Consider the following 26716-nt stretch of genomic DNA (forward strand, 5'->3'; position numbering starts at 1 on the left):
TTCAGTCCACTCCTTTTGAAGCTCTTCTAAGTTCTTAAATCGGCTTCGCCTGACAGTCTTCTCAAGCCTGCAGTCATTCCTTTGGCACAATGGCCTTCATCATCACAGTATGCTAATGCCTATCTAGTGCGAGGGATTCATCAATATGCTGATTGGGAACTGTTGGGACACTCCAGGCACAGGATGGTTCTGTCTGGAGAGACAGAGTCGTTTACACCTCAATGACACATCTGTACCATTTGCTTCACAGGACATATTTGCTTTCAACTACATACTATTTATCTACTAGTGTTTTCTAAATATGTCATGTTTGGTCTCATCTGACAGCTTATAAACTGAACTGGATGGTAGTGTACTTAATGGAGACATTAAAGTATCCTAATGTACAATCTAGGTATTGCTTAAACATGCATTGAGGAGAATATGTTAATGTACTTCTCTCCCTCTTGATCACCACCCATTTGCCATATCTTTTGGTTTCCTCTCAGTTGGTTTTGGGTGTTGGTATTCCACTCATGTATAACAATGCTTTGCTCAGAGTATAAGAAGGAAAAGGTAACTGTTGATCGGGGAGAAAGGCTTTAACCCTGCCACTCCCGCACACCGATGCGTAACCTCTTAATACAAGAAAGGCTTTTATGGCCTCTTCTGCATGTACAGCAGTGCATTATTCATTACAACTAAGTTTTCTATACAGTATGTTGTTCCATTCTACTGTTTGTATATTTAAACATGTAACTTAATAAATAACTTTGCCTGCTTTAAAGGTTTTGAGAATCTTTCCTTTTGTAACTGATAATGTTGAAAGCTAAACTGATTGTAACTTTCGTTATCTAAACGTTCAGGTTAAATCCTACGTTTTCTTATCAGTTCTAAGAAAGACTTTTACCTTTAATGAATAAGAGGTAAAAAAATAACAACTTTATTGGAGTCAGATTAATTATATTGGAGTCAGATAAATAACTGAATTATGCACGTCATCTTTCAACTGCTTTTTGTTTCCGATTATTGGTTCAAAATAGCAGCGTTAGCTTCCAGCCTTACACTTTATAATACAATACAATAATATGATAATACTTTAATATAAATTATTATAGAAGAAAAAAAATACTCGTCACCTTTCTGATGCAATACCACCTGTTTTTAGCTAGCTTCTTTTTGTTAATCCATGAGGTGTACAGTTAAAGGTTGTCGTTTTTCCAAGGCAAAAATAAGATATACAATACAAGCATATTCTGTAATTCATAGTGCACTTTATTGTAACTTTTATATTTTATAGTTTTTAAAATATATGTATCTTAATACTATATACCTCATGTTTCATTGAAGTGTTTAATCTTTCTCTTCAACATTGAAAACTATACAGATGTAACATTATACAACCAGTAACAGATCATTGCCTTTATATTCCAGATATAAATGTTGTTAGTCAAAAATATTTTCTTCTATTTGTATAACAAATGTATATTGTCTGTACAGTTGTCATGCCCTAAAAAAGAATAAAGACTTTGTATCAGTATCCAAAATGTCTCCTCCTCAGTGTGAGTTGCATACTAAAATTCAGTACATTGAAAAAAAAAACTCTTCTCTCTTAAAAACAAGTGATAAAAATGCAGTTATAAATTACAAAATCTACAGAGCTATTCATATCCAATATATTTATCCCATTCCAGCTCCTTTGGTTATTTTCTAAAGCTAATACTTCCAATACAATGGGGAGTTTCTACAAATAAATAAAGGCAAAAAAAAATAAAATAGAAGCACTCATGGAAATTTAAGTTAAGCACTTGTGTTCTGAATGGCAGTCTTGAATGTACTAGGAAGTACTAGATCTGTTACTTGGCCAGTGAAAGTCAAGATAATCGAGTGTACTTTATATATATATTGCCATCCTATATAGAAAAAAAGTTATGCATGTAATTTTATATATTAAAAGGATATGTAACATTTTTAAAATGAGTCACTGTTAACTGTTGTGAAATATTTCACTTGGTTCTAACCCAAACCACAATTATCTCGAATTGATTGTTAGCATGTTAGCAAGTGCATGTTGCTTCATCAGAGATATGTACTGGTGGCAAAAGCTCAAATGTTTTAAGGGGATTGTCTATTTAATGTTTCACATAAGCATCTGTTATTTTGTGCAAACATGGCCTAAATTCCAATGTGATTCCAAATGTGGTTGCAGTTTATTTTACAGTATGTGCTCCTTCACTGTACTTACCCACAAAAGTACTGAGTAGTGTAAGGTAACTACATGGGTTAACCTAAGGTTTAGGGGTAGATTCAGGGTTAGTATCTACTTAGTGTGATTACTACATAAGTACATAGTATGTTCATGTGAAACAGGACTGTAAAATAAAGTGCTATGCAAAATGTTATGGCATGAATGTGGAATGGGTTCAGTTGAAAAGGTACACATCTGCCCAAACATGCCATTGAAATATTTAAAGTAAAATTAATAAATTGTGCCATTCAGTTTATCATTAATTATCATTAATTATGTTTAGGCTGGCATAAGATGTTCAGTATGCATAATCTTTATACACCACTTTTTTGACTTTCACTAAATATAGTTTACAGTAACACACAATAACAGTGGTCTATATTGATCTTTGGCCTTTCAGGAATAGATGGTGATGACCTCTCGACCTCCACCTCTCACAAGCAACACTCTTTCTAGACCCTCAGTCAACACCTCAAGAAATTCCATATCTGAAACTGAGTTAAAGAAACAGCCTATCAATAAATTTATACAATAGATTATAGGGCGGTTTTGCCCAAATGAGGAATACTTTCATGGTCGGCTAAACTCTGGATCATTTATCATTGCTCGGCTACAAAATGCAAACCACCTAGCATTTGCCAGTAAAAGGCATACTGTTAAACTTAAGTCCAAAACCTAACGTAATACAAAACTGATTAAGACAGCAATTTGCTATATTTCTACATTAATAAAATATAGAAATATATTCTGAATCTAAAAAATGAAATGCTGTCAAAACAGTTAGATGTAGCTGAACACCTACACAGGTGTTAGTCTTTCAATTTCATTACTATCTATACAAAAGGGCATAACTTAGGAATAATTTTGTACTGTTATGTAAACATAGACCATGTAACATACTGCAGTGAATTCTAAACATTAGAGAGCTGTCATTCTTGTTTTGTAAAGAAATTTTACAAAAGAAAACGTATTATGGTACCTGTTGTTGGTGTTTTTAAAAGTGTGTTTTTTTTGAGTGACAACCTTTGCTAGTGTTATGGAAGAATGGCTTAATTTGAGACATGTGAAGTGTTTTGGTAGTGTTAGTACATTTTCAATGTCAAATTAACTGGTGTGACAAGTTGAAAGTTGGTAAGGAGAACTTCTAGGCTACATATGTAAACAGTAACTGTGTCCTCGAGTTGATGCTATGGGAATGCTTTGCGTAAGCTGGTGTCTAAAGCACGTATGAATACACAGCAAATTTGATTGGCTATCGCAGTCAGATGACGTTACAGGTGAGCCGACCGACTCTAAAAGGGCACCTAGAGAACATGTCATCAGTTTCAGATTGTCTGAAGGAAGACGTACAGGCATGCCGGAAGTATAGCAACGCGATGCAGCACCTGAGTTACATACGTAACCTAGATGTTCCCTTTTGAATTGGAACTTAAGGCTGTATCCTTGAGTTGATGCTATGGGAACGTTAATATTAAACTGAACACACTGAAAGTCATACTGAACAAATGCCTGCCCACTCTGCTGTGCAGTTACCCAGCGAGCTAGGCTGTAGACCAGGGGTCTCCAAATTCTGTTCTGGAAGGCCACTGTCCAGCAGAGTTTAGCTCCAAACCCAATTAAAAACACCTGAACCAGCTAATCAAGGTCTAATTAGGCATACTAAAAACCTCCAGACAGGTGTATTGAGGCAATTTGGAGCTAAACTCTGCAGGACAGTGGCCCTCCAGGACTGAGTTTGGACAACCCCTGGTGTAGACAAAAAAGTTGCCATTACAGCACACCTAGTGACCAAGAGTTTCCACGCCTGGGGTACGAGGTCCACAGCTTAATACCCTTGTATAATTACCTGCATAACTGTCCCAGGGTAGAGCTAGCTAGGCAGACTGCAGTTCCCGAAAGGAAGGGGGCAGCTCTAAGGGGTAAACTAACCGAAGGGACCGTATAAATTTTAGCATCCTGTCCTAAGGGATGGAAGAGTCCTCATAAGAGAGCTGTGGTCTCTCAACTGCCGCTCTACCTAAAGAAAATCACAAAGTGATTTTGGGAAGTCTGGTGAGAGAGTAATGAAAATGAAACACCTAAAGCAGCTTTCACATCCTCCTGCTCTCTATCATTGACCATCAAAAATGGGGTCTCTACAATGCCTGTCGACAGCCCACCTCCACCATATATAGGGAGCCACAGAGAAGGAGGTACCACATGCTGATACAACCTCCGTATCATCCCAAAGGGGGCGACAGAATGGTCATTCTCACTTTTCCTTATCTGTAACCAACCCCTTCCCTCATAAGGGAAGTGCACTCATGTTGTTTCCATACTTTTCATGCATCCATATGAATGTGATTCCATAGGAAGTGTGTTTACCAAGTACTCCGAGTACAGAGAAGGCGACAGATTAGGAAGTGGGACGCGAGTGGCGGTATTGCCCACTTTCTTCTATCTACACCAGCCTATCATTCTTATGCTAATACAGGAATATATTGCTACTACCTCCATACTCTCAGTACCGGAGAGGACGATAGATGAGGAAGTGGGACGCGAGCGGTGGTATTGCCCACTCTCCTCTTCTGTAACAACCCATTTATATAATTACAGAGGGAGTACATAGGGAGGCATACACCTCCATGCCTCCAGAACTGGAAAGGCGATAGATGAAGCAGTGGGACGCGAGTGGCCCACCTGCTTCATCTATATAAGCCTATCAGCTACGATTACAGAAGGAGCACATCTCTACTACGTCTATATTCATCCATGTTGGAGAGGCAACAGAAGAGAGTGTTGGACACGAGTGGCAGTATTGCCTACTTCTCTCTCGTAAGCCCTGTATTATCCCAGTGGGAGTATCTACCAGCGCCAGGCGAAGCGGTGGGACGCGAGTGGCGGAATTGCCATCATCTTCAAGATGAATAAACAGAAAGCCCCTGAACTGAGATGGCATCTGATGAGAGAGGGGGGTGCAACAGCAATTATGCTCTGAAGCTGAGAATAGTAAGGACATCCACTCCTAAACAGATGACACACAAATCATGGGTGCCATCTGGTGTGATAAACCACACACGGCATTACACATCTCATAAATCTGCTAGTCATGGTTTATTTTATTTTCTCCCAACAACAGACAGAAATATTCACATGTACACACAAACAGCTTCCTGAAGACAAAGAAGCTGATGACGTTTTCTCTAGGTGCCCTTATATAACTGGTGACATCAATTGACTGCAGTAGCCAATTAAAATTGGCGTATATTCACAAGTGCTTCAGATGCTGGCTCACGCGAAGTGTTCCCATAGTTTCAACTCAAAGACGGAGTGTTGAGTTCCACTTTGAAAGGTAATTGTGTAAAGAGTTTTAAAAAAGTGACCCAAGTATTAAGAAATGTGTTCAAGCGTATGTATTAAAAAAAAACAAAAAAAACAACAACTGTAGTACTGTACTTAAAGCATATCATTCTCTATGAAGGATACAGTTTTCATCTCCCTCCGCGTTGCGTGGAGGTCCTGGCATGTTTAGCAGCACAAGTCTGGCATCATGAGATTTATTAACAATAACCTCATTCAGCTTCACAGCTGTGTGCATCCGCCGAACATTGGATTGGTCACTGTAAAACACACACACACACACACACACACACCAAATTTGATTTAAACTAAGGTGGATCAACATCTTTTGCAAATGTGTGGAATTAAAAAAGTACTATGGCTTTAATTTGCTTTTGTGGACAAGAGACAGAGCTACATTGCTACAAAGAAAGCATGCACACATTCATAGTTTACTTATGTAAAAAAAAAAGGCAAATACAACAAGGAAGATGTGTCAGTGATCCTCTTCTCTTTATGCTAACTAATAAAAAAAACAAATAGGTCTACTGTTCAAAGATAAAAAGCAAAACTTGCGAACTTTATTTCAAATACTGTGTTGATATTGTGCAGTGGTGCATTCCAGTTCTTGTTCCTGCTTGCCCACTCACGGTTTAATGCTGATTAGTTCTCTGAAGTTTTCTGGGGCATTGCTTCGGTTTCGTCTTTCTGCTTCTATTTTTTCACTAGTCCAGGTCATCTGGTTTTTCTCTGGTAATACTTCAATGGTTTCCTCTTCTTCATCTGAATACAAACTGCCCATTCTGATCAGCGAGTGTCTATCCTTCACTAGTTGGGCCTACAGTAAAAAGTAATGAGACCACAGTTTAAAGAGTTGCTACTGCATGTATTTGGCTTTTACAGTCAACAGACATGTCACAAGACATTAAACGTGTCAGTAATTGTATGGGTCACCAAATGTGACCTGCTTAATTTTGTGACACTAAATGCTGTATTTTATGAGATTTGGTTTGTGATGCATTATGTACACTCAAAAGTTGCGTTTTTCCCATTTTGTATACAAAATTCTAAATTACAAAATTATTTTCATGGACATAATGGTGAATGCACTTTTAATTTTGTGGATAACAGAAAACAAAATACACCCAACATGTCACAAAATGCATTTTGTCCACAAATTATTCATTTTATAAATGTAATATGTATTCTATGTAATATGTAGTCCACAAAACAAACTGTATGGATTCCAAAATAATATTTTACAATAAAATACTACCCAAAAGACGATCACGGCAAACACAGATACAGTGGGTACGGAAAGTATTCAGACCCCCTTAAATTTTTCACTCTTTGTTATATTGCAGCCATTTGCTAAAATCATTTAAGTTCATTTTTTTTCTTCATTAATGTACACACAGCACCCCATATTGACAGAAAAACACAGAATTGTTGACATTTTTGCAGATTTATTAAAAAAGAAAAACTGAAATATCACATGGTCCTAAGTATTCAGACCCTTTGCTGTGGCACTCATATATTTAACTCAGGTGCTGTCCATTTCTTCTGATCATCCTTGAGATGGTTCTACACCTTCATTTGAGTCCAGCTGTGTTTGATTATACTGATTGGACTTGATTAGGAAAGCCACACACCTGTCTATATAAGACCTTACAGCTCACAGTGCATGTCAGAGCAAATGAGAATCATGAGGTCAAAGGAACTGCCTGAAGAGCTCAGAGACAGAATTGTGGCAAGGCACAGATCTGGCCAAGGTTACAAAAAAATTTCTGCTGCACTTAAGGTTCCTAAGAGCACAGTGGCCTCCATAATCCTTAAATGGAAGACGTTTGGGATGACCAGAACCCTTCCTAGAGCTGGCCGTCCGGCCAAACTGAGCTATCGGGGGAGAAGAGCCTTGGTGAGAGAGGTAAAGAAGAACCCAAAGATCACTGTGGCTGAGCTCCAGAGATGCAGTCGGGAGATGGGAGAAAGTTATAGAAAGTCAACCATCACTGCAGCCCTCCACCAGTCGGGGCTTTATGGCAGAGTGGCCCGACGGAAGCCTCTCCTCAGTGCAAGACACATGAAAGCCCGCATGGAAGAACTCTAAGATGGTGAGAAATAAGATTCTCTGGTCTGATGAGACCAAGATAGAACTTTTTGGCCTTAATTCTAAGCGGTATGTGTGGAGAAAACCAGGCACTGCTCATCACCTGTCCAATACAGTCCCAACAGTGAAGCATGGTGGTGGCAGGATCATGCTGTGGGGGTGTTTTTCAGCTGCAGGGACAGGACGACTGGTTGCAGTCAAGGGAAAGATGGATCCCGAAATCCAGGTGTGAAAAACTTGTTGCATCTTTCCCAAAAAGACTCATGGCTGTATTAGATCAAAAGGGTGCTTCTACTAAATACTGAGCAAAGGGTCTGAATACTTAGGACCATGTGATATTTCAGTATTTCTTTTTTAATAAATCTGCAAAAATGTCAACAATTCTGTGTTTTTCTGTCAATATGGGGTGCTGTGTGTACATTAATGAGGGGAAAAAATGAACTTAAATGATTTTAGCAAATGGCTGCAATATAACAAAGAGTGAAAAATTTAAGGGGGTCTGAATACTTTCCGTACCCACTGTATATGCACCATCATGTTACTCTGGTGTAAAAAAAAAAAAAAAAAATCCTCATAGTTCAAAGTAAAAGAGCACAAAAGTGTGAATATCCTTCAAGAAAATATTCGGATGCCATAAAAAAATTACAGAAGTGCTCAATGCAGACAAAATGTTTTTGACATCTCATCATCACCATAAGTCTCTAAGAAGAAATTAAATTTTTAATTTTCATTTTTTTGTGCTTTTTTACTTTGATCTGACATATTTAGCTCACAAAATGCATTTAAATAATACGAAAATGAATATTTTATTTAAAATGGAATTAATTTAATGTATGATCGGTTTTTGTTTTAGAATTTTGTGCAGGAAATAATGCAAAGACTTTCATGGATAATATGCAACTTTTTTTTTGTCTGTGTACAAAATGCATTAAAGTGTAACTTTAGCGTTTTGTCATGAAATCAGGCAGCTGCAGGTCGCACTTCATCAGTGCATTCAAAATATCCATCAGTGAATGTCAGACTAACTTTGGGGCTCAGAGTAACTGTTATCATTCTAAAAGCATTTTTACATAAATTGACACTCTTGTAAAATAAAATAAATAGCAAAATCTACCAGTAAAGTTAAATGAGAGATGCTGAATGTAAGATTTAGCCAAATGTAGCAGAATACGTGCTCTAAAACAGCCTATAGTGATATACAGAAGTGTAAGTATAGGGGAAATCTGTTATCATATGCAAATACCATAGTATAGCAACATTTTTTGTAACATTTAAGTAAATACTTAAGGGTGTAATACAGCAAGGGTGTATTATTGTTAATTTCAATATTTTTTTTGACATATTTCAAAAAAATATATATAAAGACATAATATTGTTTGTCATTTCATAATATACTTTAATGACTTTTAGATTATTCTGCTGCTGATAAAAGACAGTGTTAGTAAGGAGCAGACATAATGAATGTGACTGTACCTCTCTGTCTCTCTCTGCACTGGAGAGCCTCATTTGTTTTAGCATCTGTGACCTCTGTTCCATCATCAGTGTCCGCTCATACGTATATGCCGAGATGTCGCTGTCGTGCTGCAAGTAAGTACATTTGACAGCATGAAATTATTGCATAAATGCTTTTTGTGATTGGGTGGGATGTATTAATAGTGAAGAAAAAGCATTCTGTATACCATCTCAACCACTTCCACCTCTGCTTCTAATCTCAGCTGATACAGGAAGGTTGCCAGGTCCTTCTTCATCTGAATACTGTTATCGTCCATTTGAGCCACAGTGAAGATTCGCATCTTACATTTACGCCAGACCTGTACAAGAACCATACATATATATATATATATATATATATATATATATATATATATATATATATATATATATATTCACACGCGACCACATGTATGTATGTCTGCATAATCGCATAATTACAATTATACAATTATGCACTTTCAAGAGCATGTACAACATAAAAGGTTCAGTATTTGAACTTCACATTCCAAACTGTGGTCAATTTTATGTTGCATTCTAATGTTAATATTATTATTTTTAAATTAAATTGATAATTGTTCACCTTATGTTGTTTGAGAAGGAAAGGCAGGAGCATGAGCATTCCACCATCATGGACAATCCACCAGACATCAATATATCCATCAGTAAAGCGCTCATGATTGCTGGGATAGAATGACACGTTTTTTGGGACCATCAGAGCCAGGTGGGCAGCAGTAGTACAGCGGACTGTATCTACAGGTGAGAGTATATGAAAGGGGAGTAGATTAACCTCAGCCTATTGTGTTTCAGTGCAGACAATTGCAAGTGCACATCATTCAAATAAATCTTGTTCTTACTAATAAAGGTTTTCCAAGCCCGTGGGTCTTCACTCTGTCTCCAGCCATATGGCCAACCCATAACAACTGTGTTGTGCTTCATTCCTCCCAGACCACAGGACTGGATCAGATGTGCGATCCCCTCTCTCACTTTGGAGGCAACCACCACCTGACAAAAGCCCTTCACCCGCTCAATCTCCATCATGTTCTTTATTGCCTGGTGAAGGGTACAAACACAGCACTGCCATAGAAAACTACAGTACTATAAAATCAAAATCCATTGTTTCTACTTTAATATATAAATGTTTCCTCTTGTTATTTCTCAGCACACTCCAGAGATGTTGATATGGAACTTAAAAGACACAAGACCAAATCTCTTGGCAACTACAAATATTGAATATGGCTGCAAAGGTATATAACCACTACAGCTGGTTTATCTTGATGAAGATCATTGTGCAGTAGTGGCCAAAAGTGATGTCTGAGGGGGCTTTTTGTTTTTAATGGCTCTACAAGTTTGATTAAACCATCCAAAATATGAGGAAAATATTTTAAATATGAGGGGACAAAAAAAAAAAAATCCACTGAACTTGGTCAAGGTATTTATCTGACAATTATTTGGCTAACTACAGCTACAGGTTTTGTTTTACTATACAAGAGCAAAAAGCTCATAGGAAAAAGCATACACTACACTACAACATAATCAATTATTAATATTCCATTGGTGCTCTCTTGTTCTTGCATGTGTTCATAATTTCTTTGTATGACAGCCTGGCCAAAAATTGTCTTCACAATTTGGCTTGATACACTGTGTTATCACAAATAAAGCAATTGACTCCAAGCACTATGCAATAATAAACTATGCAATATGCTAACAAAGTCTTTATACAAATTTTTAATAATATTTGAATAAAGGTTAAAGATTTTCCTTGGAACATCACTTTTTGCCACTACTATATTTGCATCTGTAATTTTAAAGCATGGTTACATTCAAGGTGAAGCTAAAAGTGCATGTAAATCAGGAAACTTCCTCACCTGTTCTGATGCTTGTGTTTCCCCATAGCATTCCAGGAAGTTGCCCTGTATCACAGAACCTACAATGGTTAGGCCTTTTCCTGCCTTCAGCTGTGAGGCAAAGGTAAGCATTCTGGGATACTTTACATGTAGGTCCTCATCCAACTTCAGCAAAACCAGCAGCTGTGGCCTATTAACATTATTTTATTTTAATGTGATTGTAGTGAAATTACAGTATTTATCATAAAAAAAGCATTATATTAAATAAAAGTGACTTTGATGACATTTATATTGTTACAAAAAAATTATATTTCAAATTAATGCTGTTTTTTTTTTTTTTTCAGAACATTCTATTAATCAAAGAATGCTGAAAAAATGCAACATGGTTTCCACAAAAATATTAAGCAGCACAACTTTTTTCAACATAAATAAGAAAAAAAAGCACCAAATCTGGAGCACCAAATCAGCATATTAGACTGAAGACTAGAGTAATGGCTGCTGACAATTCAGCTTTGTGATCACAAGAATAATTCAGTTTTACATTTTTTGGTAATAGTCTTGGTAAGCATAAGAAACTTCTTTCAAAAACATTAAAAAATCTGACCGCCCACAAACTTTTGAACTGCAGTTTAATACTGATGTGTTACTGTCAGTACAAACACTGTTTGAAGTATGCCTGCAGGAGTACATTATTCAAACAATATCTTCCTGCTTCTTAAACATTATTTAAATATGTTATTTGAAGGTGTTCCCAGGTCATTTCCAAATATGTTCTTTGGAAAATATCAGCTGATAATTTTTTAAATTTGCTTTTGAGACAACCTCCAGTTTTTGGTGTGGGGAGGTCCAGCTTCCAGGCGAAGGAGTGCGTAACGGGCGGCACTAAGAGACAATCCACGGATCCCATCCCCCCATTCCTTCTCTGCTCTAAAAGAGAGAAGGATCAAAGGTTTGTAAACTAAAGATGGACAATTGGTGATTTCAGTTTAATTTCAGATGTCAGTTTTATGGATGTAATTAGGAATCACTTACCCCTGATACTCAATGTACTTGTAGATCATACCAGCAATGCCCATTGCTACAATGGCATAGTACCAAGAGGAGATAAACATAAGGGCTAAACACATACTCATGCCCAGAAAAGACAGAGCCCTGAGAGAGAGAACAGAGAGCATCATAAAAAGACCTATTAGTTTACTCTACACTACAAAGGAGTGAACTGTTTTATTAAAGGTCATTTTTAAATAATTGAAGGAAGTAAATAACGGATATCAAGAGCTGAATGCCAGTGAGTTTTGTGATCACAGTTTGTCCTGGATTCAAATGTGACTACAAGAGATGTTCTCAGAACTTGTACAAATATGATCATATGTATGCACACAGAATCGAAATGTACCACTTACCAGTGGTAGTATCTGAACCGTGGTCTCCAGTTTGGTGTTCTTAAAAGTGTTTGTACTGCACATGCCAAGTTTACAAAAAGATAACACATCAGGAAAAACCTGTCAAGTAAACAGGCATATATATATATTAGAATAAGTGACATGTAATACACGCAATGACAATCCAGGTAAAAAAATTCTGACAAGAACGTAGCATATGTGCTGAGCCCATAAGTTGCTTTAAAAGACATTTAATATTCTGTAAAATTATCAATTTGACTGCACTGACACTGTTGAGCTGGATGACGACACTATTGTCTTTCATAGAACTGCTTATAGCTGAATTAAACTCACTTCATTATTGATGAACTATACACAGCTATAGAACTAAACTGAATAATGATGCCACTATTGTCTTTCGTAGAACTGCTTATAGCTGAATTAAACTCATTTCATTATTGATGAACTATACACAGCTATTGAACTAAACTGAATAATGATGACACTATTGTCTTCTACCTGCTTTACAGCAGAATTCGATTTGTCTCATATTTGATGATCGTTATTTTTCTGTTTACTACTGTGAAGTTGCTTTGAAACAATCTGTATTGTATAAAGTAATATATAGATAAAAATGTGACTAGATAAGTAGCAACTGTAGAGTGATATCTAGCCTTCATTTTACCAATAAGATCTGTTTGCAATAGAAATCAATATACATTTCAGAATATGCTTTAAATGTTTCAGAAAGCAATAAATAAATAAAATTCATTAACATTTGATGTTCATTATAAAAATGACATCATAATAAGCTGTTAAAATAAATTATTTTGTGTGAACTGAATCTGTGTTTGTACATTTGTGGTGTGTCCTCACATGGAGAGAATAGGTGCGACCATATCCAATGATGCAATGAGGATGCCGAGCTCTGCTATGAGTCCCGTCAGAAGCAAAGCCCACGTGGGCTCTCCGTTAGCTTTACCGTGTCCAAAGACCTGTACATGTGCAAACACATGGACACACGGGGATGAAAAGTAAGTCAGCTCTTAGCATCACATATTTACATATTAGGAACAACATTTTACATAGGACATGCAAATGCTTGCTTTTATGGTTTTTGTGGTTTGGCATTCCAGAAAAGGAAGTAAATATAAACCAGAAACTCACAATACGCACATTTACATCTCACTGAAATTCCTCTTAACTTTATCTGTCTTGTTTTAAGGTTTAAAACAGTATATCTACAATATATTACGAACCACAGTTTTAAAAAAAAATGCTGCTATTTTAGACTGTACTGAATAACATCAACATTGTGAAAAAAGATCTGGAGTGTGTTATTTAGATATTTTGCGATAAATCATTAGATATCTCACTCTAAGGAAAGGGATGATGTTATCTTTAGCAATGGCTTGCAGGAGGCGGGGAGCTCCAGTCAGGGACTGAAGTCCTGCACCCACTGTGGAGAAGAATGAGCCAATCACAATGACCCAAGGAGAGGGCCAAGACAGGGTGCCAACCACCAAGTTTTTTCTGACGGCGTCTCCAAATCTAAAAAACATATGCAAGAACATGAGACACAACATGCTTGTTTCCATCTAAAAATTTGTACTTGTTTGCTCTAGAGATAGACAGCTTACTTATCTCTCAGCACCACTCCCTCAATACAGGCCCCAAACAGAACCACAGAGCTGAAATCTGTCAAATGAGTCATGGAATTCTTTGTAACTTAGAATGCAAAACAAAATTGCTCACAGTTTGTTTAAAAAAACATCCTGTTGATAAGAGTAATAGTTAGATGGATTGTTCTGAGCATAATATTAGTACTAACAGCAATAAAGGATACAGACAAGAGAGGTAGTTGTAATGGCCAGAATCGTCCCTATTGGTATAGACTTCTGTGCATCTCTTAGATCTCCAGATCTGTTTGATCCTGCCATAATGCCTGTTTTAGAGACAGAGAGGGACAAAAATACTGAAATTAAAGTAATTTTCCATTGAAGTCATAGTACTTAGATACGTAAAGGATAGTGCATAGTCAGCTGAGCTGACTATACATTATACAGCTTATTACACAGCTACTTGCCAAATAAATAAATACGTGAGCATTAAATAATGATTGGACTTAGTTTCGGCTAAGCTCTTAAAACTTTTACTCAGAAAAGTTCATTATAATATGTATGTCGACTGACAGGTGACAGGGTTGTCACTGACACCACTGTATATGTACATGTATCACACAAATAACGATAAAGGGGTCATTTGTTTTGTTCTGTGGGTGTCAACCACAAGAAGACAAATATGCAATTGTATTCTGGAAATAAGTCCAAAAAAGGCAAACCTCCACTGCCCAAATTTATATGCGTGTTCTTGAAAAAAACAAGCCCAAATTTGCTTATAATAACTGGACTTGGCAACTCTGCCTGCTTTCCATAGTGGCCCTCGCAGACAGAATTTAAAATTATTTTACATCTAGCAAACACTAATAATACACTGCTCGATTCCTCGATTGACCAGCCAGAATCAAGTATTTGAGGATGTAATAATAAATAAATAAATAAATGTATTTCTTAACCAGAGGACATATTATGAGGACATTTACCTGTGGCAGAAGGAAAAAAGATTCCCACCAAGAGGGTGAAGGAAGTGGCAATGTCAGCAGACACATAGAAGCCAAAGGTCTCCATGGAGCCATGGACATCAACAGAGGACAGGCTTGCCTTTTCGAGAATCTGCCCTTTTTCCATGTAATCCCCCCACATGTTTTCTGCACATACATGCATAAAAATGAAAAAATGAAAAAGAAATAAATACATATATAAAGTCACATATAATACATATCAAAGGGCAAATGCCCAGAAAAGGAGAGCCTTTTTTTCATCATGTTAAAATATATGATATAATTTTCTAATCAGTTTTTTTGTTTGTTTGTTTTTTTTAGACCCATGCTGTGAACCAGACAAGTGTGTCCCAGGGGCGTTTCCTCTGAGGAGGGAAGGGAGGCAGTGCCTCCTCAAAAAAACTGGATGAGAAAATAATCGATATTACAAAAAGAAAACAACGCAAATGTTACAAAATTTGACATTAAAAAGTGTAAAAGTCACTCGTTTTTCTAAAAAAACACTGTCAAACAGCGACACCCGCAGGTAAAATTACAGCGGGGAGTCCGCGTCTCTGTGTCTCCCTTCAGCTCATAGAAATAAAGCAGAGCCTCTATAGCGTGCGGTGGGTTTAGTGGGGGGTAACTGAGAATGAATGGGGGAAAGTCACGTGAGAGGAGGCAGTGCCTCTATCGCGCTATGATTGAATATGATCGGTTATGATTGGACATGATTGGTTCGTGTGATAAATCCCGCCTCTTGTTTTCGTGTGCGTTCTTGTCGAATCGGCCTGAATGAAGACAGTGATGGCGTTAATGAGAAGACTAATTAAAAAGTAAGTAAACAACTGTCACTTACATATCACCACTTTGTGTCATGTCAAAATCAAACTCGAAATGGCCTGAAAACATGATCAGCGTGGTGAAATTAAAGGTACATCTTTGTGTCTGTGACCACTGACCAGTGTGTACGTACAAGCTTGATGACTGCTGAAAATAAATTAACTATTAAAAAGAAAAGCTGAATATTAGTTAATAATAATATAAATAATATATATTGTTTAAATTGTTACTGCCTTTAGTTATTATTTTGGAATAAATGAGTAAAAACACTAACTTGATGAAATTTATACTTGGTTTTAATAAATAGAACATTACATAGTGTAAAAATAACAAAATAGAATTGTATTTGGTCTCTCTTTTTACGTAATGTTAACTTAAAATTATGTAACAGGGGCATAAATGAGGACTTTGCCTCCTCATTTTAAAACACCACCGCACACCACTGGTGTGCCCCACCTTTAATTATCCCACTGGCCAGCCCTGGAATGCCCGGGATCTCTGTAACATTGTTCTGAGCGAAGTACTCGTCACAATGAGCACTGCTGGAATTCTCAGAGCTGCAGAAGTTCTTCCAAAGCTTGCTGGGAACCGTCTCATTACCGACAACTACTTTCTTGTCACAAACATCAAACAAATCACGAACCAGCGTCCGGTTTCCTAACATGCAGATCCTACACATGGTTAAAAAAAAAAAAAAAAAACCTGATATACTTATTTGTATTTAATTATATTTTAATTTAAATATTACATTTTGTGTTTAGTTTTGTCTATCAACATATTACAGAAAGACTTACGGAAACTCAGGAGGTTGGAAGATGGATTTGACAGCTCCGGCATAGATAGAAACAATGGAGATTATGACACAGGCCAGGAAGAGGGAGGCAAATTTGTTGACATACTTGACCCCCACGAAGACAACTACAGCCATAAGGCTCAAACATATTGTGCCATATACCCGCATGTTATTCAGCATTGCTCCACTCCCTGCATGAATATCTGCAGGATGAAATATGGCAGCCTGGGGAATCAGGTATTTCTGTAGACAAGACATGTTCAGAGCTGGATTATTTGGGGTTTTGGATCATTGTGTGTGTGTTGTTGTCATAATAAAAGGACACTGACCAGAAATATTTCAATTGCTCCCAGTATGTACATGGCAGCAGCGAAAGTTGTGCCTAAATAAAAACACAGACCAACTGCACCACCGAACTCAGGGCCCAGAGACCGAGATATCATGAAATAGGCTCCACCAGCTGCCAATTAAAAATAAATAGATCAATACATTTGTGTGTGTTTAGACTGTGAAACATTCTAATACAAAGGTGTATAAACACTACAAATTACCTGGAACTACACCATTGGTGGCTATGGCACTCATCGAGATTGCTGTTAACATTGTCTGTTAAAAATAAAAAAATAAATAAAAATCGTGCATTTAAACATTTTAACTATATTTTATGTTACATATTATCTTAAAGGGCTATCTTGTGCTTTCTTTATATCAAACTCTCTAGAGTTACAGAGCTCACATTCTACTGCCTGCCTGACTAATCAATAACAGCTGCATTTGAGGGGTAGGTATTTTTCTGCAGTGAAAGAAGCAACTTAATCTAATAATGTAATCCGGTTGATTCATGTAATCTCAAATTAATTTAATAAACGTTTTCCAGCCTAATACACCTACCCAGCTAACAGGAAACGTCAGAAGTTTGGATAACATTCAAAAATAATGTTTTTATAACTTAATGAGAACGTTAGCAAAACATTCTTAGAACATATTTTTGTTAGCTGAGTAACATCTGATATACATTTTCTTCCACGTGTCAAAATGTAGCATGTAAGCTTACTATTTAAGTTGAAACTTGAATGTTTTAAAATGCTACTTATCAGACGTGCTATCTGAGAAAAGCACACAGATAGGATTGCACTGTTCCTGCACTCAACCTGTGATGCTGCAGAAGTTACCAAAGCATTCAGTCATGCACAACCAGACCTAAAGGGTTAGTTCACCCAAAAATTAAAAAAAAAAAAAAAAAATGTCATCAATTACTTACCCTCATGTCGTTCTAAACCCTTATTGAAAGTCTATTTGTCTTTAAAACACACATTTGTGTTTCAAAGATGAACAAAAAGTCTTGAAACAACATAAGGGTGAGTAAATGATGACAGAATTTTCATTTTTAGGTGAACAAACCCCATTTTTCATTTTTGAGTGAACTAAGAGAACAGTTTTTATATACAAAGCATCAGGAAATGGAAGAGTCACTAGTTTTTCTCTCATCTCAGCATTCCACCATTTGCAGTTAAATTGTCAGTGTTGACCTTTTTACTGGTTTACTATTTCCATTGCTCCGTATTATTTGACATACTGACATACTTTTATATTATTTCATACTGTCTGTGTCTTGTTTTGCACAATTGTCCATTGCTAATGTCAAACTGCTTAAATGCAATGCTAGGCTGTTTGTTTACAGGACAGATACTCAGGCAAATGTGTGGCCAAACCATGATCAACACAGCCTGATAGTGTACTTATAAGGGTGTGTCTGCAAGAACTCACGCATGAACAACACATGAGAACGATGAGGAAGGACTGGACGACACCTGCTGTTCCCACTATCCAGGTGAGACGCAGAAAAAGAATCACACCAAATATGTTCTGCAGACATGGCAGGTACACTCCCATCAGCGTGCCCATATTCGGTGACTACAGAGAAAAAAACAGTAAAGAGAAAAGTCTCTCAGAAAAATGATTTTTATTTTGGTAAGAGTGATTTTTTTTAATTTTTTAATAACCTTGGGCACTTGTTTCCGGGATGCATCAGCACTTTCTGCCTCTTCATGTTCTTTGGCTCCCTGAGTAACATTTGTGTAATTGACCAGCCGGCTGAGGAGAGACGAGACCTTTGGCCGGATGTCCAGCTCTTCCTATGGAAACATACACCTCAGTACCACAAAATGTATAGCAGAATTCTACACAAATGTTTTCACTATTGTTGTGTTAATGTCATTGATATTAAAGAGTTAGTTCACCCTAAAATGAAAATAATGTAATTTATTACTCACCTTCATGGCGTTCCACACCCGTTAAACCTTCGTTAATCTTCAAGAACACAAATTAAGATACTTTTGTTGAAATCCGATGGCTCAGTGAGGCCTGCATAGCCAGCAATGACATTTCCTCTCTCAAGATCCATTAATGTACTAAAAACATATTTAAACCAGTTCATGTGAGTACAGTGGTTCAGTATTAATATTATAAAGCGACGACAATATTTTTGGTGCGCCAAAAAAAAAGAAAATAGCGACTAATATAGTGATGGCCGATTTCAAAACACTGCGTCAGGAAGCTTCGGAGCGTTTGAATCAGCGTTTGAATCAGCGGTTCGGAGCGCCAAAGTCACGTGATTTCAGCAGTTTGGCTGTTTGACACGCGATCTGAATCATGATTCGACACGCTGATTCATAACGCTCCGAAGCTTCCTGAAGCAGTGTTTTGAAATCGCCATCACTATATAAGTCATTATTTTGTTTTTTTGCCACAACAAAAATATTCTCGTCGCTTTATAATATTAATATTGAACCACTGTACTCACATGAACTGATTTAAATATGTTTTTAGTACATTAATGGATCTTGAGAGAGGAAATGTCATTGCTGGCTATGCAGGCCTCACTGAGCCATCGGATTTCAACAAAAATATCTTAATTTGTGTTACGAAGATTAACAAGGTCTTACGGGTGTGGAACGGCATGAGGGTGAGTAATAAATGACATTATTTTCATTTTTGGGTGAACTAACCCTTTAATGCTAAAATTAAGATTTTAGATTATACATTTAGTGGGAAATATTGCAAAGAGAAGGAAAGGAAAATTAAAAATGAACCTCAAACAGAGCCAGGTTTTTGTCGTAGAAGTCATTCCTCTTAGATGCTGAGTCTGAACTGCTGAGGAATGGACTGTCTTCTTTATGATTGCCATGACCTGGAGGGGGAATACAAAGTTCTGTCATGAAACTCTAGATGGCGCAGGCTAATAGGTCCTTTAACTCAACCTGCTCGTAATCTATCGTTATCTATAGGGCACAGCTGATTGGTTCCTGCTGTATCAGTATAGCCAATGAGCCCATATGCTCAACCTTCAAAATATTTTGCTAGCATTGGTAGCAGTGCAGCGCGCTTCAGAAACCCTTCACCTTCCCCAGCTCCACCTGTATAGATCTTCTACGGGTAATTCATGTGTGCTATATTGTACAGCAGCAGCATCTCTTTCTTGCTCACAGCAGCGTGTCGTGTATGTATTGGCAGTAGCAAGTCCCGTACTTGCACTGAAGCAGCAGCAATAACCTACAGCAGCAGCAGCAATAAAAGCAGAAGCAGCGTAGCAGATCTATTCCACCAAGACCAAACATACAACATTGTCATACCCATTACCATGCCAAACACCACAGGTGTCACGACAAAAATACATTTATACCTTATTTACTGGATTTAACAGGCATATCCTTATATGTACTTTGAGTTATTGAAAAGAGTCTTCTTTGTGTATATGTGTATGGTGTCCATTAGCTTTTAGATTTCTTTTTTTTTTTCTCCATCCTTAAATTACTTTACTGTTTTTAAACCTAGTATATCATCACACATATTATGATATAACTTATTTCTTGCTTTAACATTTATATCCCCTCCAACTGTTGAAGGATTTTTTTCACCAGTGAGAGAGAATGAGACTGAAAGGAAGAAAGAAAAAAAATATCCAGCCACTTTTAGGGTGGGGTTTATTTTCTCAGAATATGTTTTTTTTTCACCCACGACTATGTAATTTCCTGTCCTAGGCCTACTTAGATTTAATAGGCTGATAATCCCAACCTCCAAACAAATTCAATGAGAAAATGGCATTTTGAAGCATAAGGTAAATGTACAGAGGAATACACATAAAAACTCTTTAAAGCAAAAATAATTTTACCTGTATTTTTGCACCCTTTCTACACAGCCTTTATACATTTGATGATTTCTAACAGTGGTCAAATAATGAAGCTTAATTTATAGTCTTTTTTAATGATTCAGCTTAAAAAGAACTTGATGATGAATCTAAATAAACAAAAAATGCCATGCAGCTGCTCAAGTATTTGAACCCTTTTCTAAGGTTGGCATCGAGCATTAAACACATTTTGTATTTCTGCTTCCCTGCCTCTTTCTCCCTCTCCCTCTCTTTCTGACCTTTCTTTCGTTATTTCATTATGTTTTTTAATCAGGTCACTGAATCTGAACACTTAATCAGTTTGATTGTTTTGTGTCCTCACACTCTCTGCTCTCACAACAAATGTCAATACAAACACAGCCAAAACGAGGCACCCAAATACAGTGCCAGTCTTAATTATGCTTTCTGTGATAGATCAGCACTACTAAATTTGTCATGTTCATCACAATTAAGCAGTTTGGTCTGTATTGTCCTACTTAGAATATATATATATATATATATTTTTTTTTTTTTTTTTTTTTTGCACTGGACAGCCACACTGAATACATTAGCCAGTCCATCTAACTGTCCATCTGAGAGGGGAAAGAAGAATTTTCATATTTCAACATTTGCAATAAATTTCATAAGCTCATAAGAGATGTGACCAAATATTTTTGCTCAAAAACAAATAAACACAAGATAAATAAATAATAAGAAAAGATAGTAGCATGGTCTGATGTCAAGATTGAAATCTCTTTGCCCTCTCTGTTTGTTTTCTATAGGTCTCACTCACCTGTGTCCAGGGTTAATGTGCCATTATAGGTAGAGTTTGCATTAGCATTGTTGTGGATCATGTTTGTCTATGTACAGCAAGGCAGGCAGCACTCTGAGGAGTCATAGTCTATATCCAGGTCAATGTGAACTATTAACTGTTACTGAGAGAGAGAGAGGGACATCAATATTCGCACACACACACACACACACACACACACGTTTTCATGTTTTATGGGGACTTTCCATAGGCTTTCCATTCCATCAACTGATCACAAACTACAAACACTGCTACCATCTTACACACCAGATTCAATATCCAAGCAGAATCACACAATAAGTGTTTAAAGTCAAGAACACACAAGAAAATCACAATAAAGACCTTCTAATCCAGAATGATAACACATTTTAAACAGTCGTTTAATGTAATGTGTAAAATGTAACAGCCATGAAGTTCTGCAGTGATGGAGTCTTATATTGGAATATGTTCTTTATTAAATAAGAATGGTCAAATGCTGCCATCTAGGGTTATACTTTGACAGTTGTTCTTTTCTTAATCTGTATTAAAGAATTTGTTCACTTTCAAATGAAAATTACCCCAAGCTTTACTCACCCTCAAGCCACCCTGTATATGACTTTCTTCTTTCTGATGAACACAATCGGAGATATTTCAATGAATGTCCTGACCCATCTGAGCTTTATAATGGCAGTGAACAGGGGTCACGAGTATGAGCTGAAGAAAGTGCCTCCATCCACATCCATCCATCATAAACATGTTCTCCACATGGCTCTGGGGGGTTAATAAAGGCCTTCTGAAGTGAAGAAATGCATTTGTGTAAAATAATATCCATATTTAACAAGTTATGAAGTAAAATATCTAGCTTCTGCCAGACCGCCTTCCGTATTCAATTTACGAAGAAAGTGTAAACTGCCGTTGTGTCAGTTACACTTTTTCTGTAAATTGAATAGAGAAGGCGTAGGACGTAGCGTAAGCTTTTTGAACTGCAAGAGTTTTACACTTTCTTCATATGTTGAATACGGAAGGCAGAAGCCGTGTGGAGTATGTTTATGATGGTTGGATGTGGATAGAAGCATTTTCTTCAGCTCATACTCATTGGTATTGTTCACTGCCATTATAAAGCTTGGATGCGTCAGGATATTTATTAAGATATCTCCGATTGTGTTCATCAGAAAGAAGAAAGTCATATACAGGATGGCTTGAGGGTGAGTAAAGCTTGGGCTAATTTTCATTTGAAAGTGAACTAATCTTTTAATGATAAAATGTGGATCGATTTTGAACACTACAAAGATGTTTACAAAGATGTTTACAGCATTTTACTTAATTATTTCTAAACAAAACAGAAATGACAGGCCCCGCTCAAAGAATGTCTCTTGCCATGTGTCTGCAGGAGGAGGAAGCAAGAGCTTTATGGTGGCAGGTCTGAACACATTAACAGGACTATGCCAAAAGCTGCAGATCAAAGCCAAGCCTACTAAACTCACAAATGTAGTGTTTAGTGTGAGCTGAAGTCTGAGAGACTTCACATGCTTACTATAGCAACAGTTATTCAATTTAGAGAACAAGAACATTTGTTCACAGTGAAGATTGTATAGTTATCATTTTTACATGCTACATAGTAAGTTGTTTTCAACAGTCTTGAAACATCACACACACAAGCTGCTGTTCCACAGTACATGTGAAGGCACATTTGGCAACCAGCTGTAGAAAAGTTCAGTTCAAACATCTGCAAATTGTTGCTCAGACAATAGCCCAAAGGTAGACCAGCTTCAGTGCAAATACTGCAAATTTACCTCCAAAGTGGAACATATTGAAGAGACAAAACCACTCTGTGTTGGAAAATGCAAAAGCTGATTAACCTCAGTAAGAAATGAACTGGCTGGTAAGAAGCTTATTTATGAAATTATCCAAACATCCCATTTATTAAACATTTAATGTCTTCATTATGAGCAGTGCTTGGCAGGGTAAGTTACTTCAAAAAAGTAATTAATTACTAATTACTAATTACATCATCAATGTTGTATTTAAAATACTTTTCTAATTACTCTGTCTGAAAAGTAATTTAATTACTCAATAAGTAATTCGACTCATTACTAATTACTTAAAATCCCTCTAAACCTTGACCGGATAGACAATAGAAAGGAAACTCTTTTAAGAATTTAAATATGAGTCAAACATGGAATAGTTTAGCCTTTTAAAACATACTATAATACTTAATTTTTTTAGTAACAAATAGGGATGTCAGATACAAATAAAACAATGCTATGTATTTTTTCAGGTAGGTCTAATAGTAGTAAGTAAAAATACCACAGATATGTAATAATCAAATATAAAATAACTCTGCATAGTCATAACTGTATAAATTAAATATAGATTAATCCTTATTAAAGCTTTTCTTTTGTTGTTTGATTATCATTTATAATACAGACAGCTACTAGTAGACAGTAGCATGTTTTAAAGGCTGCTAATGGACGGAGACAATATGCTGTTACACTGTTTGTCACGATCACCGTCTGTTCCTGTCAGTTCCTGGACTCCACTTCCCACAATCCTCCCTTCCAATCACATGCACACTCCACTCCAATCACCAATTGCCACACACACCTGCAGATCATTACCTGGACTATAAAAGACTCTCACACACACCACCTCATTGCGAAGTCTTGTTAACCCTTGTTGCAATTCTGAGCGTTTATTTCCTGTCTGCCTGTTTGTTTCCGATCCTGTCTGTTACCCGTTATCGACCCGTTGCTGCCTACCTTTGATCCTTGCCTGGTATACTGTTCTGTGAGTGTTTTCTGCCTGCCCTGACTATTGCCTGTACCCTGACTACGATTCTGCCTGTCCCCGCTGTTCCTGTTTGCCCCTGCTTTGACCCTGCCTGTACGACCACGTTCTTTTATAATAAAGCTAGCAAATGGATCCCCGCCTGAGTCTCGCTTCGTTACACTGTTCACATTCACATTACCAACGCGAATATACGCCAAGACGGTCATTTTGACAACTGTGTGTGTATTTGAACGTTTATGTGTAATTAACTGCGAAAATATGACACTCACGAGAGGCGGCTATGTGTGTGCGCTTTGGTTGAGAACGCACTGACTGAAGACCGTCTCTCAGAGAGTGCGCGCAGTTTTTTCTCCCTAGGACACAGCTTACATTTTACCGTAATGTTCTTGCCTACCTGTGTCAAAAAAAAAAAAAGTGAAGTAATTGGAATATTTCCACTCGGCAAAACAGCCACTCGCTTCTGCCGACATCTTCAGAGAGCCAACTGGTGCGAATTTGCGAACTCACGCGCAACTGCACTACAGCTAACTATTTTAAAGAGGCAGCGTTCACTTTTACCTTTAGACGACCAATTTAGATTTTAAATTAAATATTGATTTATACAGAACTGTTGAACTAATTTACAGTATGTAACGCAAGTAAATTATAAGTAACTGTAATTAAATTACCTAAAAATGAACAGTAATTCCTTACTTTACTTTTTCAGTGGATAAGTAATTTAATTACAGTAAGGCGTTACTTAATACTTAATAATAATACTTAGTAACGCGTTACACCCAACAGTCAAAGTCATGCTGTTTAGGCCAATTTAGCCCTGGAGGGGGTCTAGCTATTGTGTTATGATGGCATACTTGGTTGCTTGACATGATTGTCATACTAATATCCGGCGTGTAAGTGTTCACTCGTGTGTTTAGTCTTTCTGTCTTTGTATTAGTGTTTTACATTTTGAGACTAACCATTGTGCTCATAAACTACATAACTGCATAACCCACACTGTTCGCCTTGCACAGACACATCACTCTCCTCATCCTTCATTCAGCCAGCTCCAGTGAGTATCTTGAGAACAGTCATATTAAATGCAAGTAACATTATTTATTTACTGCAGTGTATAGGATACTTTGGAAATGAATGTCTTTCACACCATATTAATGCTAACTGGTTAGATATGCATGTTTCATTTTAACCCTGTAAATAACTTTTAACATTTTACAGATGATGTCATTTATGCAGGCAAACTTTTACAAGAGTGTTTTAACCTTTACAAACGATAGGGATGTATTGCCTGTTTTACGTGTTTTTTCTGAGAAGAGAAGTTTGTTACACAATAGCCCATCACTGGTAGACTGAATTAGATGAGTACAGTTGAATAAGTCTGTGGAATTGAACCATGCTGGGAGAGCAGAACGTACGAAGGCTTTGATGTGCATTAATGAGGGAGAAGAAGCTGTGACGAAGCTACAATAATTAAAAACATTAGCAAAACGCAAAAAATATGTAGCCTACTATACTTACTCAAAAGCACAATGAAAGCAACAAAAAACAAGTAAATAATGCAAATAAAACCCTGCAAATAATTAACTGATTATTATATAATGATTATTATTATAGCTTTTATATTACAATAGATGACAAAGTCAAACCAGCACAAGGCCTACACCTAAAAAGATCAATTTGTGTTTTTCCCAGCATGCACTTGGGCATGAATAATTAAAAGTATTGCATTGTTTTTTTCTATTTGCCAGTTTTTATTTACCTTGTGAATTTGTTGTTGTGTTTAATAACCTGTTATCTTGTGATGTCAGGATGAATTTGTTCCTCTACCTAAAATTATTAGCTAGCTGATTGTTAGTCTCGCATAGTCAGACCGTCAGACTGGCGGCAGAAGGTCAGGGGCCGTATTCACAAAACATTTTATCTTACCATTAAGACTTCCCCTAAATAGCAGTAAAAGTTCTTAAGAGTTTTCTCTTAAAACCTATTCACAAAATAGGTGAGACCAACTTTTACTAAGAAATTGAAGTCTTAAGCTAAGAGAAAGGGTGGGGTTGACCTCGTTGCTATGGATGATGTCATCACGCTTACTAACTATGCACACAGTGATTGGTTGATAGGGGAGGGGTCTCTGTCAGAAATATTGTAGAACGATGTATCATGTTGCTATTTTCAAATAAAGATTTTAAAAAGTAGGCTAAGTGTTACTAATTAAACAAGTATATGTTCGGCTAATTGTTAGACTCTTACATGTCTGCATCTCTAGAGACTGCAGAATTCAAGCGACAAATTATGTTTTATAAACAAAGTTCGGGAGGAGCACTATTTAATCAGCTTGAGAGGAGGCATACAGTATACACAGCCGACTCA

At 36.9% G+C, this 26716-nt stretch overlaps 1 protein-coding gene across 2 annotated transcripts in view; it reads right to left on the reverse strand.

The window, feature by feature from the left end:
- Positions 1–1233: 1233 nt before the first annotated feature.
- Positions 1234–26716, reverse strand: part of slc12a4 (solute carrier family 12 member 4) — a 30723-nt gene continuing 5240 nt past the window's right edge. Inside the window, exons 2-24 of one of the 2 annotated variants that reach the window (XM_051899400.1) lie at positions 19703–19800; positions 18614–18745; positions 18378–18524; positions 17162–17216; positions 16940–17070; positions 16612–16853; positions 16274–16488; positions 14978–15142; positions 14222–14320; positions 14016–14073; positions 13752–13926; positions 13252–13370; positions 12397–12495; positions 12026–12145; positions 11816–11920; positions 11015–11183; positions 10004–10199; positions 9730–9899; positions 9335–9466; positions 9129–9236; positions 6196–6383; positions 5693–5826; positions 1234–2715 (exon numbers count right to left, since the gene is read on the reverse strand). In XM_051899400.1, coding sequence (XP_051755360.1) covers positions 2624–2715; positions 5693–5826; positions 6196–6383; positions 9129–9236; positions 9335–9466; positions 9730–9899; positions 10004–10199; positions 11015–11183; positions 11816–11920; positions 12026–12145; positions 12397–12495; positions 13252–13370; positions 13752–13926; positions 14016–14073; positions 14222–14320; positions 14978–15142; positions 16274–16488; positions 16612–16853; positions 16940–17070; positions 17162–17216; positions 18378–18524; positions 18614–18745; positions 19703–19800 — 3149 coding nt within the window. In that variant the 3' untranslated portion in view covers positions 1234–2623. Of the gene's footprint in view, positions 2716–5692; positions 5827–6191; positions 6384–9128; positions 9237–9334; positions 9467–9729; positions 9900–10003; positions 10200–11014; positions 11184–11815; positions 11921–12025; positions 12146–12396; positions 12496–13251; positions 13371–13751; positions 13927–14015; positions 14074–14221; positions 14321–14977; positions 15143–16273; positions 16489–16611; positions 16854–16939; positions 17071–17161; positions 17217–18377; positions 18525–18613; positions 18746–19702; positions 19801–26716 lie in introns of those variants that run through there. The other variant, XM_051899401.1, reaches the window with a different exon arrangement.

This window comes from Ctenopharyngodon idella, chromosome 7, assembly GCF_019924925.1.
Source record: "Ctenopharyngodon idella isolate HZGC_01 chromosome 7, HZGC01, whole genome shotgun sequence".
Lineage (NCBI taxonomy): Eukaryota > Metazoa > Chordata > Actinopteri > Cypriniformes > Xenocyprididae > Ctenopharyngodon > Ctenopharyngodon idella.